The sequence below is a fragment of the Mesoplodon bidens genome (assembly GCF_964165515.1).
Source record: "Mesoplodon bidens genome assembly, chromosome: 3".
In the NCBI taxonomy this organism is placed as follows: Eukaryota; Metazoa; Chordata; class Mammalia; order Artiodactyla; family Ziphiidae; genus Mesoplodon; species Mesoplodon bidens.
In genome coordinates, this window is record NC_138178.1 from 70,658,677 (window position 1) to 70,674,033 (window position 15,357).

General features: G+C 45.7%; 1 protein-coding gene across 5 annotated transcripts in view; it reads right to left on the reverse strand.

Annotated features, from left to right (window-relative positions):
• ATP10A (ATPase phospholipid transporting 10A (putative)) overlaps positions 1-15,357 on the reverse strand; it is a 181,802-nt gene that overhangs the window by 13,139 nt on the left and 153,306 nt on the right. For all 5 annotated transcript variants that reach the window (XR_014015259.1, XM_081227118.1, XM_081227120.1 and 2 more), the window contains exons 11-14: positions 12,637-12,740; positions 12,426-12,552; positions 7,297-7,481; positions 1,206-1,533 (exon numbers count right to left, since the gene is read on the reverse strand). Coding sequence is in view for 4 of the 5 variants with exons in the window: in XM_081227118.1 (XP_081083244.1) it covers positions 1,206-1,533; positions 7,297-7,481; positions 12,426-12,552; positions 12,637-12,740 (744 nt within the window). In the remaining variant the exon portion in view is untranslated. The remainder of the gene's footprint in view (positions 1-1,205; positions 1,534-7,296; positions 7,482-12,425; positions 12,553-12,636; positions 12,741-15,357) is intronic.

Here is a 15,357-nt window from a genome sequence, read left to right on the forward strand (position 1 = left end):
TCCAGGCACATGAGGGCAAAGGTGGTCCTGAGACAGCCTCCCTGAGGAGGGGCCACCCCCAGAAGAGCTGCCTGTCTTACCTCAGCCTGAACCAAGGGGCCACAGATGAAGACACACTCACTCCCCTTAGCAGATACCATGGCCCTGGGGATGTGCAGAGCCGTCTCCATGACGACCATGCTAAGGCCATCCCCCACAGACTGGGCTCAACACCGGCCTCAACTATCCTGATGAGGCGTCCTGTATGACAGGGCGGCAATCCCTACGTCATCAAGGAGGGGCTGTCACAGACCTTTTGTAGAAAATACGGCAACTATTACTGATTGGTGAGGATGCTTTATTTCAGAGCCAACTCTCACCCCGGTGTGCATTCTATATGCAGAGAAAACAAACTGTTTGATATCGGGGGATCCCGGGGATCGTATCATCTCTTTTCCTGGGCTACCTGCAGTCTCTCCCATCCCTCACCAGCAGGTGGCGCTGCCAAGTCCCTGAACCTCACTGGAGGCTGGACCTGTATCAGACGTGGGGACACTCCCCTGGGGGAGACAAGTGAGCACTGTGCAGCACGGAAGAGGAGCCGAGAAGGCTCTCCAGACCAACAGTCTGCAAGGAAAAACCACCATTAGATGCACAGTCCTTAAGGAAATGATGCAAAATTTAGCAACTATTCAGGCCTTAGGAGGGATTATTCAAATTAGATGCTTGTCTTGAAACAAAGTTCAACAGACAAGAAGCGATGGGAATTCTGATCACCATGGAGTCCCTGGGTCGTGCAGTGTGAAGAAGCCTTGGACTCCAGGCGGCTCACGGCCATCAGAAGCACCTGCAAAGGGCCTTCTTCCTAAGTTGGCCTGGGGTCGTGCTTAGTGTGCTGGGCTCCACTGTGGCCGAGGCTGCTGGACAGTAGTCTTCTGTCACCCAGGAGACAGTAATAAGCTCCATCTTCTTCAACCACCATTGAATTACTGACTTCCTAATATGTAGCTGTATCTGTTGCTAGTACATTTTGTGGCTTTCAAATCCAAGCTTTATATTTGGAACAGGCTGCCTGTTTCATTGTACCAGGTGTGATTTTATAAACAGAAAAAAGAGCAAGGAAGCGTTTTCCCATCCTATAGCATAGCGTAGAAGGGGCAGGAAACTCAAGATGCTTTGACAGGAAGCAGCTGCAGAGGTGGGGGCTGTTCGGCCTGGATACTTGCCTATGGCCAGAGTCATGGCCTTGAGCTTGCTCCTGACCAGCTTCACCACCATGCTCTTCTGTAGGGGAGTCGAGCGACAGCAAAGGACAGACCGGCACTGCTTAGCAAGGAAGAGGAATTTGTCCTCCAGGTTTTTCTCGAGGGCATAGGCCAGACTTCTCCCATCGATCACAAGGCTGGGGCTGGGACCAGAGGTGGCAGCTACAGAGGGCGGGCAGAGTGGGGAGAAGCCCACGCTCACGCCGCCAGCGGTCTTGTCGGCGGCACTGTGGGGGCTCCTGGACTGCACATAGCGTAGGCACTGGTCCAGCAGGGCTGCGCACGCCTCCTGAAATGGACACGAGAGGATGGTGCAGGTCACTCGGCCGCATCACAGACCAGGCTACCCGCACAACACATCTGAGAATCTCCAGGGACCCAGGCTGCAGGCTCTGCCCAGGAAGTGGCCCTCCTGAGCCTGGGAAGTCAGTAGAAGTGGATGACTTTCAACATGAAAGGATTTGAGTTGGTTTAGGGTTCCTATAAGACTCTACTTGATTCCATTATACTGTGTAGAGGTTAGGACAAAGCATTTTCCCTTTGGGAGGGCTGGCCAGACTGGCTGAGCTGCTGGCGAGTTAGGCTATGGGAGCTTTCCAGACACTACCCCATGGTCCTCAGAGGCCCTTACTCAGACCTTCTTGTTTCCTAGTGAGGTACCAACAAAAGCTTCTGTTGTGATTAGCTCCAAAAGAAGAGTAATCAGTGTCTCCCTAAGCTCAGGAAAATGAAGTTAAAAAAAAAGCCTAATTACTGAGGCTTTGAATTGGCAGTGTCCTTCCAAAGCTGTATCTGAGTTCCAGAAAAAATAGGGAAATTTCCTGGGGAACCTGCAAGGTCAGGGGACAGAGGCATAGGAGGGAAAAGTGTTGCCAAGAACGAACATACTCCAGGGAACTCAAGTGGTTCCTGGTCCTCCAGGGAAGGACAGTGAGCCCACAGGTTAGTAAGCAGCTTCCTACAATGCACTGTGGGAATCCAGGTGTGTCTGACAAGCACTTAACTGAGGACCTTTTATATCAAGGATAGTGAGTGAGACTGGAGAAAAGAAGACCAGGAAGACACAGCTGTTGGCCTTGAGTGATGGGCAGGCAGCCGGACACACAGACACACCCCCATGACCACAGCAAGTCACTGACCAGCATGTGCAAAAGGTCCCTGGATACAGGGAGGGGGAGACTTGCTTCCAGGCAGGGCTGGGAGTGGTGGTGACTGGGAAGGCCTTGCAGAGAATGCAGGACCTCATTGCAGGAATACCATGGATGCCCTGGTCCTAGCACAAGACACTGACAAGGTAGGATGGAGCAAGCACGCCCTGCCTCCCCTACAGGTGCAGCTGTGGCACCTGGACAGATTCATAGAGCCACGTTGAGTACTCAGAGTAAACAGCAGCTGTCAGGCTGGGGAAGAAGACTGGCATTCTAAACACACTGAACCACAAGGTTTCCACTGTCACTCTGGCAGGCCCTCACCTGGACCCAGGTGTCACGGAAGCTGGAGGTGGACACCGAGGCAGGGACAGAGAAAGCTCCAGCTCTAGAAGCCCTCTACTTCTGGCTTGAGGAGTAGAAAAGAGAACTTCCAATGCTTAGAGAAAATGGAGGAAACCCCATTTTTATTTATTTTTCCCTCTATGCTCTTGAACGCAGCCCCAGGCAATTCTGCTCTGTGGGCAGCAGTAGGAAGAACAGTGGTAGCACAGCCATCTGTTGCTGGGGACTCTGAGGGAGGTGGTCCTTCCTTCCTATCAGAGCAGCTTGGCCCCAGGACAGCAAGGCAACGGCTGCCCTCCTTTCTGTCTGTCCTGCCACCACTTGGCCCTGGAAGTCGGTGCAGAAGTACAAAGCAGATCAAGGTAACTCAAACCCCAGCTTTCATGCCAGAGGGAGTCCCAGAGAGTCAGAAAGTACTGGAAAAACTGTCAGGAGCGGGGAGCTTGGCAAAAATGTGAGACAGATTCTAACAGCTTGGCAAAGGCCAAACAAAACTGACATTGAAATCAACACCCCAAGGCTGTTCAGAGCCTGCAGCCTGCACCCAAGAGGACTGATATCTTGCCTTAAAAAAATCCACATTCTCCAAATTTAAAATGACCAGAGTGCCATTCAAAATACCCACAACATAACTCCAAATTTATCAGCATATAAAGAGCTAGGAAATTCTCAGTGCCTGTGGTAAAAGACAATCAACAGAAGCCAATGTCAAGATGACATACATACTGGAATTACCTGACAACGACTCTGAAGCAGCCATTATAAAAGTGTTCCAAGAAGTAAGAAAAAATTCTAGAAATGAATAGAAAGGAAGTCTCAGCAAAAAACAGAAGATATAAAGAGGAATCAAATAAAAATTTTAGAACACCCAAAACAAATTAACGAAAATGAAAAGCTCACTGGATTCCACTTATGTGTCCACCATTGGATTACATAAATAATTTACATAATTTCTCTGTGCTCAAGGAGGGGGATTATAACCCCCACACTCTCTAAGTGTGAGCTGTGCACAGTGACTTCCTTCCAGAGAGGACAGTGTGAGAATTAGTTTATGGGGGAGAAACCTGACAAAATTAACATCCACAGTGATACGTCATGTTGATAGAATGTACTCTTGATATGATGTGATGAAATGATGAAAATGGCCCTTTGTCTGTGGTCTTCTTCCCCAAAACTCATAACTTTAATCATGAGAAAGATATCAGAGAAATTCCCATATAAAGATATTGTACGAAACACCTGAATGTATCTATCCTCAAAACTGTCAAGGTCATCAAAAATGAAGAAAGTTTGAGAAACTGTTATAGCCAGTAAGAGCCTAAGGAGACATGACGACTAAATGTAATGTGGATCCTGGGGACTACCCTGGTGGTGGTCCCGTGGTTAAGAATCCTCCTTCCAATGCAGGGGATGTGGGTTCGATCCCTGGTCAGAGAACTAACATCCCACATGCTGCGGGGCAACTAAGCCCGTGCACCACAACTACTGAGCCCGTGCGCTCTAGAGCCCACGCGTCACAACTAGAGAGCCTGTGTGCCGCAACTACTGAGCCCGCACACTCTGGAGCCCGAGCACCACAACCAGAGAGAAGCCTGTGTGCTGCAATGAAGAGCCCATGTGCCGCAACGAAAGATTCCACATGCCACAACGAAGATCCCATGTGCTGCAACTAAGACCCAACGCAGCCAAATAAATAAATTAATTTAAAGAAAATGTAATGCGGGTCCTCAATGAGATTCTGGAAAATAAAAAGGACATTAGGTAAAAATTAAGGCAATCTGAATATAGCACAGATTTTAGTAAGTAACTGTATATCAATACCATATTAAAAATTGTAAAGAAGTTAATAATAGGCAAAATTATGTATAGGTGAAACAGTACTATCTTCACAATTTTTTTGTAAATCTAAAACCATTCTATATAAAAAGTTTATTTTTAAAAAAACCACTAAATGGGCTCAATAGCAGAATGGAGATAACAGAAGAAAAAGTCAGTGACCTCAAAGACAGATCAAGAGAAATTATCCAATTTGAATGAGAGAAAAAAAAATTGAAAACTGAAGAGCACCTGCGGGACCCTTGAGAAAATAACAAAAGACCCAATAGTCATGTCATAAGTCTTACAGAAGAAGAGGAGAAAGTGCAGTGCAGAAAAAGTATTTGATGAAATAATGGCTGAAAACTTTCCAAATCTGGTGAAAGACATAACCCCACAGATTAAAGAATCTTAGCAAGTCCCAGATTATAAATCAAAAGAAATCCATGCCCAAACACATCGTAATGAAACTAATTAAAATTATAGACAAAGAAAAACATTGGAAAGCAGCCAGATATAAATGATTCATTAGCTATGGGGTAATAATGATTCAAATGACTGTTGATTTCTCACTAGGTACCACAGTAAAATAAAGACATTCTCTGATGAAGAAAAGCAAGAGCATTTGCCACCAGTGGACCTACTCTAAAAAATAGATAAAGGAAGTTCTTCCTAGAGAAGGGAAATTGTGCCACAAGGAAACCTGAAACAACAGAAATGGAAGAAGAGCAACAGAAATTGTAAATATAATTTAATTTATGTAAATATGATTTATTTTAACTAAATATAATGGACCATTCTTTTCCTCTTGATTTCTTTAAAATATGCTTTTAGATTGAGAGCAAAAAGTATAATATCTGATGAGGATTTCAGTTTATGCAGTTGTAATATATGACACCTTCAACGTTAGGGGGAAGAGTAAAGGGCACGTGGAGTGGTAAGATTTCTTCATCCCACTGATTCTAAGTAGACTGTGACAACTTAAGTATGCATAGTGTAATCCTAGAAAATACACTAAAAAAGCTAAGTGATGTCGAAGCATAAGAGACAAATTAAAATGAAATACTAAAAAATGTTCAAATAACCCAAAAGAAGGTAGAAAAAGGAATGGAAGAACAAAAAACAGAGAATAATAAGAAAACAAAAGATAAAATAGTAGACTTGAATCCAAACATATTGATAATTATCATAAATGTAAATGACCTAAGCATACCAATTAAAAGGGACTGTCTGAATATATGAAAACATGACCTATCTACCAAAAAACCATAAACAAACAAAAAACCTCACCTCATTTCAAATGTAATGCTACAGGTAGATTAAAAACTAAAGGATCAAACAAGGTTATGCCATGCAAACAGAAATCAAAATAGCTGGAGTAGCTATCTGGGGCCAGAGTAAATTATTTCAGCCTTTTCATATCATTCAGTCTCTGTGGCAACTACTCAAAACTGCCATTATAGCATGAAAACAGCCAAAGATTGTATATAAAAACATGGGGAAGGCTGTGTTCAAACTCTACAGAAGCAGGTGGTAGGTTGGATTTGACCCGTACACCACAGTTTGCTGACCCCTATTATAGAAAAATTGAACCATACCATCTCTCAACTGGATCTAATTGATATACCAGCCAACAACATGGCAGAACACACATTCTTTTCATATGCATGTGAACATTCACCAAGACAGACCATACCCTGGGTCATTAAAAAAATTAATATGGAAGAATTAAAATCATAAAAAGCATATTCTATGACAATAATGGATAGAAATCAATAGGTTTCAAATAGAAATCAGTAACAGAAAAAAGAAAATAGGAACACTCCAAACACTTGGAAATTAAACAAAACACTGCCTATTTTAAGACATTTAAAAACCCACAGGACAGCATGGTATTGGTGAAGGGACTGACACACAGATCAATGGAACAGAATAGAAAGTCTAGAAATAGACCCACACAAATAGGACCAATTGATTTTCAACAAAGGTGTAAAGACAATTTAGTGGAAGAAAGACTGTCCACAAACGGTGCCTGAATAATGCAGAAAAATGCAGTTTGATGTAAACCTCACACCTTAGACAAAATTCTACACAAAAAAGATTGTGTTTAAAGCTGAGATGCTAAACTATAAAAGTTTTAGAAGAAAATAAAGGAGAAATCCTTGTGATTAGGCACATCTTAAGTGTGACACCTACAGCATGATCCATAAAAGTTAGACTTTGTCATCTGCTGGAGGAGATGTTCCAAGGGAGAGTCAGTCACTTGAGGAATCAGAGCCCCAGCCAGGGCCTATGGGAAGAGATCCACCCTCCACCTTGGGGATTTCGGTCAATAGATGTGACAAATGAAAACCCACATGCCACTGGGGCATCCGTGAGACAACACATGCCATCCTGAGGACACCAACGCAGAATGGACCACTGCCCTGGCTCCATGTGACCTCACGAAAAACACTCTCTGATACTGCTGGCTGGAAAGTATCTCAGGAAAAAGCGGGTTGAACTTTGCATTATAAAGCCCAGATGTGCGTTCCTAAGAAATCTCAGCAAATCCCACATCTTCCAAGACTATGACAAGCACGTTCCGAGTGCCAGAAACACAACACAGGTGCAAACAGAGCAGAGGGCAAAGGACCGCCTCACAGCGGCTGCCAGAAATGGAAGGTGTTCTTTCCTGCTCTGCTCTGGGGCTGGTGGGGTGTGAGGCTGCCCAGGCAGAGCGGGTCTCCCCAACATCCACCCACCTGGGATTCGGCGTTCAGGGTGATGACTTCCTCGTCGTGGTCCAGCAGTTTGCAGGCGTAAGCGATGTTAATGGCTGTTTCCTGTTTGTCACCAGTGAGAACCCAAATCTGCAGGCCTGCTTGACGCAATTTAGCAATGGTTTCAGGGACTCCGTCCTGCAGGCGGTCTTCAATCCCAGTGGCACCTGGTCAAAGGTACAACAGTGTGGGTAAGCCCCCTGCTCATGGGCCCCGACCCTGACCGGCATGAATGCCTCACTCCAACACAGCAGAGGTGCTGGCCCTACCCTGCAGACTGGGTCCTGCTGTGGTCCATCTTATCTGGAAGCACTCGGGTGATTCCTCATTCAGGACATGGGGGCACCTTCACTAGCTGTCAATTCCACACGGTAGGAATACCTGGGAGGCACTGAACATAATTCTCTGGACGTACAACAGAGCACCTCCAATGCTTTCTAACATGCAGACAACTTTTAACTTTACAGATAGCTTGGAAACGAAGCTTGTGGGGAGATGGTGGGAGTGACCATATTCTGAGGGATGCAAAGTTTTAAAACTTATGCATCCTAGGGCTTCCCTGGTGGTGCAGTGGTTGAGAGTCTGCCTGCCAATGCAGGGGACATGGGTTCGTGCCCCGGTCCGGGAAGATCCCACATGCCGCGGAGTGGCTGGGCCCGTGAGCCATGGCCGCTGAGCCTGCACGCCGGGAGCCTGTGCTCCGCAACGGGAGAGGCCCGTGTACCGCAAAAAACAAACAAACAAACAAACAAACAAACAAAAACTTATCCATCCCACAGAAAGCTTCTGGTGAATGACACCCACAGTGCTTGCTCTCAACAATGCTTACCACTAGCTGTAGAAACAGACCACAAAGGCCCACTATTTCTTGAAAGCAACATTATCCTGAATGTTTTTTCCACAAAAATAATGATTAAGGGGCAGATTTTCCCATGCAGGTCTCAGTATATTGGGAAAAATATACTACCCAATGCAGAAAAGTGTCCTCTAGGCCAGCCTGTTTTCCCCTCCATTTCCAACTTGGTGAGATGGTCTCACTTTCCTTCTAGAAGTGCAGCATTGCCTGAGGCCTCCTTGTCAGTCAGCCTTGCCTTTCTCTTTTATGCACGCTGCTCCCTGTGCTGGGATGCTGTCATAGACTGAATGTTTGTGTCCCCCCTAAAAATTCATAGGTTGATGCCCTAATCCACAACGTAATGGCATTAGGAGGTGGGGCCTTTGGGAGGTGATTAGGTCATGAGAGTGGAGCCCTCACGAATGGGATTTGTGTCCTCACAGCAAAAGACACAAGGGAGACGACTTCTATCCACTGTGCGAAGATGCAGAAGGAAGGCAGCCGTCTGCAAACCAGGAAGACAGCCCTTATCAGGAACCAAACTGGTCAGCACTTTGACCTGAGACTTCCAGCTTCCAGAACTGTTGAGAAATAAATGTCTGCTGTTTAAGCCACGTTGTCTATGGAAGTTTTGTTCAAGTAGCCTGAAATGACTAAGATAGACGCCATTTCCTTTTCTCTGCCTTGAATGGGTAAGATGGCAGGTGCGGGGAGGAAGGAGTCAAGGTAGAACACACGTACAAAAAGTGCACATTTCTTAAGTATACGCTTTGATACACTTTCATAAATCACACAGCTGTGTTGTCAGCCCTGAGCTCAGGGAACAGTGTCACTAACTCCCCAGAAGCCCCCCTCAGGGGCAAGTGGTTGTCTTCTCTCTTCCATCTCATGCAGCCTGTGTGGGGTGTTGGACCTGGGCCTACCCCACACTTGATGAATGTACCAGAAGGCTAAGTGGTAACTTGGGAAGGACCCAGAAAGGAGGAGGGGACATTGCACCCAAGATTTCCTCTGCTCTGAACCATTAAGTCCTCCCAGGAAGGAGCAGGCAGAGGTGTGGGATTCAAGGTCTGCTTAGGAATGGAACCACTTTATGCTGCTTGCTCATGGTGAGCATGACCCTGACCACCCTCCTGGCCCCTCTCCCCTTCCCCAGCTCTGTGGCTCTAGCATTAGAATCGAGTGTGCATCTCTGGCTCCTTATCTTCACCATCCAACAGAGTCAACATCTCTCAGTGCATCCTAAGTGTCACTTCTGCCAGAATATATTCCCTGATGTGGGGGAAAGAGGAAGGGATGACCTTGCCACCTTTGCATGTTCATAGTGTCTTATTCATACTTAATAATGATTGTGGAATAATCATAACCATGGCTAACCTTGATGGATTCATATATGCCAGAGAAAGTTTTCACAGCTTCCCTAAGATGTGAGAACTACAATGATCCCCACAACACAGGTGTGGAAAGCAGGGTAGGGAAGTGAGTTAGCCAGGGAAGGGCCAGCATTCTCCTTACGGTATGTCTCTGATCCAAACCTCTGAGCTGCATGTCTGCTCTAGGATAGCACTTCCTATAATGCAGTGCTTTGTGTACAACTCAACCACTTCACTAGATGGGGATTTTCTGAAGAAAGGCCTTCTATCTCCCATCCTTGTACTCTGGCCACTCAGCCAGGGCTCCTTGGCAAGTATCCACCAAGAAAGAAAGCAAGGAAGACCTCGCAGATAAATTCCCATCCAGAGGAAGTCTGCCTCTTTTCAGGGAAAACCTAACACCTTGAAAACATACCCTCTTTATCTCAGGAGCTTATTGGCCAAAGTAATGGGCTCCTAATTGAGTCACTTGACTGCCCCTCACCTATATAACGCACATGTTTGAATCAAACACAGGATATTAATGAACTTAGAAATATAGTTATGGAAAGCATGTCTGTCTCAGCATGAACTATGGCTGAGAATAAAGAGGCAATCTGAGGAACAGTCCTTTTAAAATGATCTGGAAGCCTAGTATCTCCTTTCAGCTCTCCAAGGTAGCTTGTTTGTAATATAATTTATGTGACTTTGAATAAATGTCACCTTCTTTACAACCTGATCCTTGGGAGAACCTGGCATCTTGAGTATCATAACCAGGGTAGTTAATGGAGTTCAAGCTAGTGCCACCTTACTTCACTGCACTCAGATGTAAGGTAGCTTTCAATGGAGGGGAAAAATCTCACCAACTGGAAAGTTTCAGATGACATTTGGAGAAACCAGCAAGAACGCTGGGGAGAGTGAGCAGAATGTTGTCTTTTGAATTTAGGTTCTTGGCCAGAACATTATGGAAAAGAAAATTTCAAGAACACAGTGGGAAGGACAATCCTTGCCCTGTGGCTCTCTGATGTTACTTAATGTAAGAACCTAAATGAAAAGGTTTAAAAGGGGGTATTTGGTATGGTATATTAAACATATAAAAGCTGACTTCACATTTCTCAAATACAAATCAGAGGAGCTGGAGCACGGTGCCCATGGATGAAGCAGTGGTGAGCACTGAGGTGGGGGTTCTCCCGCTCTCCAGCTTGGCTTCATCATTTGAACCATAAACATTCCAGGTTGTAGGGGATGGTACATGTTTAAGAACTGGCTTGCAGGAGGAAGGATGATTAGTGCGTTTGCCATTTCTGTGGTCCCAATCAGCAGAGAGTCTGTGCAGAAGATGCCAGCCAGGCCACACAGGTATGGAAGCAGTAACACGAGCTTCATCACCTTCACCGTGCAGCTACGTGGGGCTGGACCCAGTGCCTGCACCTTGCTCAGTGCTTTGCTGCATCCCCTCTGCTCACCCTCACAGAACTATTACCTCCACCTGGCAGATAAGGAAACTGGGATGCAAGTGCCCAGGCTCACAAGGCCAGTAAGCAGCAGAGCCAGGACTGGACAACTGAGCCAGGGCTCCAAGACTCTGAAAGAAGGAAAGAAAGGAGTACCTGCAAAGACAGGCAGAGGAGGGACAGCTCAGGGACTCATAGCTGTGTCCTCAAACAGTTAAGGTCTCATCCTGTGAAAAAGGGAAGAGATTTTATCTGCATTGCTCTAGAGGGTAGGACCAGTGCCCCCTGGAAGAAGGTACCGGGAGGCGGATTTCACTCCATTCAAGACTTTAGAGCTTGGTGGGAGGAGAGCTGTCCCAGGGGAGAACACTCTGCAGAGAGGGGGGCCATGATAATCAGCGGACCCCCTCCCATCCCACAGGTCTATCAACAGTGTCTTTGGGAGAAGCACGTTCCAGATGTGAACAGTCCTAGTTCAGGAAATCAAAACCTGGCAATCTAGAGGAGGCACAGACATTTTCCAAGTGTTTCATTTAATTCACCTCCTGAGTACCGCTCAGGATGCCTCTGGGCCTCTGGATCTTCGGGCTTTTTTGAATAGTGCATGGCCTCGTATAGGACACCGTAGGCGAAATAGAATATTGCATAAAGTATGTATATGTAGTGCTCTTAAATATCTGAATATTAGCTATTCTATTAGATATAAGTATGTAGATACAGAGATATCCCAACGCCTCTGCCTACGAAGGGGGGCCAAATGAATTACAGCCTTTCTTGTTGAAAGATGAACCCCCATATCTTCATGCCCCAAGAGTATCATCATCTGACCACCAGCACCATGAGATGGGGAGTGTGTATACACAGCACTGCCACAACCAGCTCCTGGTGAGAGCACAGAGAGCATGTACACAAAGATCCAGCTAATTTAATACATACATTAATAAATAGTTTAAATAATAAATAAATACTAAAGCAATAAATACTTTTAAAAATACTAACATGAACTCAGTAGCAAATACGGGCATAATTTGGTAAAAATGAGCCCCCTTTTTTTTCACCCAAATCAAATCTGTGAAATATTTACTAGATGTAAAATGCAGCCCTGTCAAGTCCAACGGTTTCTGTTTGTTTCCTGGGACTGGGGGATCCTTTAACACATCAGTTGTTGAGAAGCCTTGCTCCTCATCTCTATTTTTGGTGGGAAAGCAGGGTTTCAGGGGAAGCAAGTCGGGCGCTGTCGTGGTGCCTGGCAGGGTGGCACAAAGAATGCCCCAGAAACGAGCCACGAGGAGAACGTTCAATCGAGCACAGCCTTGCCTGGGGGCCGCGCTAGCGTCAGGCCAGAGGGGTCCTTAATCAAGCCTAGCGTGTGCAGAGCTGCCACTGACTAGAGCCAGGGCACCTCTCCATCCAGGATGCTGCAAACTCCACCCGGCTCCGCAGCACCCGCCCGCTGGAGAGCGTAATTACCCAACAGATGCAGATTCCTCTCCAGGCGAATGGCAGACTGAAACAGGAGCTCCTCGCGGTTGTCCAGGGCGGATTCCGCTTCCAAGTGGCTCTGCAGCCAACAGGCATACTCTTCCTTACTCAGAACCTGGGTGAGAACCGCTGATGAGCGAGCGCCCAGGCCGAGCCCCGTGGCCGGCCCCGCCCCTTCCGCGAAGCCACGCCTACTCACCCTCTTGGCGATGCACAAGGTGCGCAGGCCCTCCACCGCGTACAGGTTGAGGTAGTTCTGAGTCTTGCTCCGGATCTTCTTTTGATGCCTTCCTCTGGCGTCATCTAAGTTGGAGTAAGAGCAGAAACAAGGATGAGTGAGAACAACAGAGCCCAGTGAAATGGCCTGGACTCCCAGGACACCTGGCCCATTGAAATGAGTCTGCATATATGCAGTTTCCGCAGCTGAGAGCTCAGCGCCATCAAAGGTTCTAGCTGGGTACTCTTCTCACCCAGGGAGAGAAAACAGCCACATTTTCAGGTCTCTAAAGTAATCACACTCAGAGAGCCAGAAAGTAGGATGAGGGCTGCCAGAGGCTGGAGGGAGGGGAGAAAGGAGTTGTACAGAGCTTCAGTTTTGCAAGATGAAAATTTCTGGAGATCTGCTTCACACCAATGTGAATATACTCAACACTACTGAACTGTACACTTAAAACTGGTTAAGATGGTAAATTTATATTGTTTTTTTTTAAACACACACACACACGCGTGCGTGCACACACACACACAAAACAACTAAGAAATTAGCTATCAGCTAGTAAGATTTTTCCAAACATCCACCCTTTTCTGTTTTCTGTAGACCCAGATGTGGAACAGACTTGCTGTTTATTACCAGACTGCAGAAGTGCTGACTCTGAGCCTCACCACTGTGGAATCCATGGCAAAGTGCCACACACCTTCTTAACGCCACTGTGTTCTTGGGTCAATAATTGTTAGTGAGAAGGCGGAAGGCACTTTAGTTTTCGTGTGATAAAAGTATGTTAGGAGTGAATGTGTTTCAGAGCCAGTGAGGACGACGTGGCCCTCCCCATTCTGCCTCACTGTAGCTGGCTGCAATTGGAATGGCAGCAGGAATTTTGTTGCAATTCATTAAGCAGGAATGTCACAGGCGCCCTGTCACATCACTGTGATTTACTCCAACAGCCTCCAGAAAGGGCGCCCAGAAAACATCTGCACCAGTAGACTTATTTATTTTATTATTATTATTTTTTTGCGGTACGCGGGCCTCTCACTGTTGTGGCCTCTCCCGTTGCGGAGCACAGGCTCCGGACGCGCAGGCTCTGCGACCATGGCTCACGAGCCCAGCTGCTTCGCGGCATGTGGGATCCTCCCGGACCGGGGCACGAACCCGCGTCCCCTGCATCGGCAGGCAGGCTCTCAACCACTGCGCCACCAGGGAAGCCCTGCACCAGTAGATTTAGCCCACCTCTTGCTTCGTTACTTGTCAATAGTATACATGTTCAATATAAAACTTAAAGCAAAACTTAGATGTCATCTTAAAAAGAATCTCATAATATTTTTGACTATTTCTAATATCCCTTGTTGAAATGAGAATCTCACATAAACAAAACCTCATTAAGAGTGATCTGGCATCTTTTTGTCCAGGAGGTGGGTGTAAATGGAGGCACATAAACTTCCCGTTTAGGAAAAGTCATACTTAATAGAAAGTGCAGTTTCTATCCTCCTACACCAGTAATGTTGCCAGACAGAATATAAGATGCCCAAATATCCAGAGAAAACTATAATTCGAAAAGATACATGCACCCCAGTGTTCACTGTAGCACTATTCACAATAGCCAAGATATGGAAGCAACCTAAGTGTCCATCGACAGAGGAATGGATGAAGAAGCTGTGGTACACATGTACACAGTGGAATACTATTCAGCCATAAAAAAGAAATAATGCCATTTGCAGCAACATGAACGGACCTAGAGATTATCGTACTAAGTGAAATAAGTTGGACAGAGAAAGACAAATACCATATGGTATCACATATATGGAAACTAAAATATGGCACAAGTGAACTTATCCATGAAACAGAAAGAGACTCACAGAGAGAGAACAGATTTGTGGTTGCCAAGGAGGTGAGGGGTAGAGGAGGTATGGATTGGGTGTTTTGGGACTAGCAGATGCAAAGATATATAGAATGGATAAATAACAAGGTCCTACTGTATAGCACAGGGAACTATAACAAGCACTTTGCTGTGCATCAGAAATTAACACAACATTGTAAATCAACTATACATCAATAAGAATAAAGGTGAGAAATAATTTACACCTTCCAAAAAAAAAAAAAAAAGAAGATAAGATGCCCTAATAGCACACAGGACATACTTTTACTAAAAACATTATTTGTCGTTTATCTGAGATTAAATTTTAACTAGACATTCAATATATTTTCTTTGCTAAATCTGGCAACCCTACTTTCCAGTGGTGAGGCCCCTGGTCTGGGGAAGGCTGTCTACTAACCAGGTCAGCTCCTTGACACACGAAACACTCTTAATCTTCTAGATCTGTGCTCTTCATGGAGAAGACAGTGCCCCCAACAGACCAAAGATTGGTCCCTCGGAGGCAAAAAATCTTATTGTGCCTAAAGCACAGATACATGTACAGTACATTAGAAAAAAAATATCTGAACAGACTCCTTAAGGGGGCAATAATGAAAAAAAGAGAGGGAGAGTTGGGAAACACTGCCCTAGATCATTGTGCTTCAGGAATTTAAATTTCCTGAAAAGATGACACTGAAAGTCATCTTAATTTTGACTACCATTTACTCCTGGTATTGTGATAACATTATTCCAGATTCTGACTGTTCTTTGAGCAAAGACATGTCTAGCTGAGGAACTCTGGAATTAACACTAATAAAGTACTTGAGTTGTCCAGAGGGGGAGGGGAAGGTTGC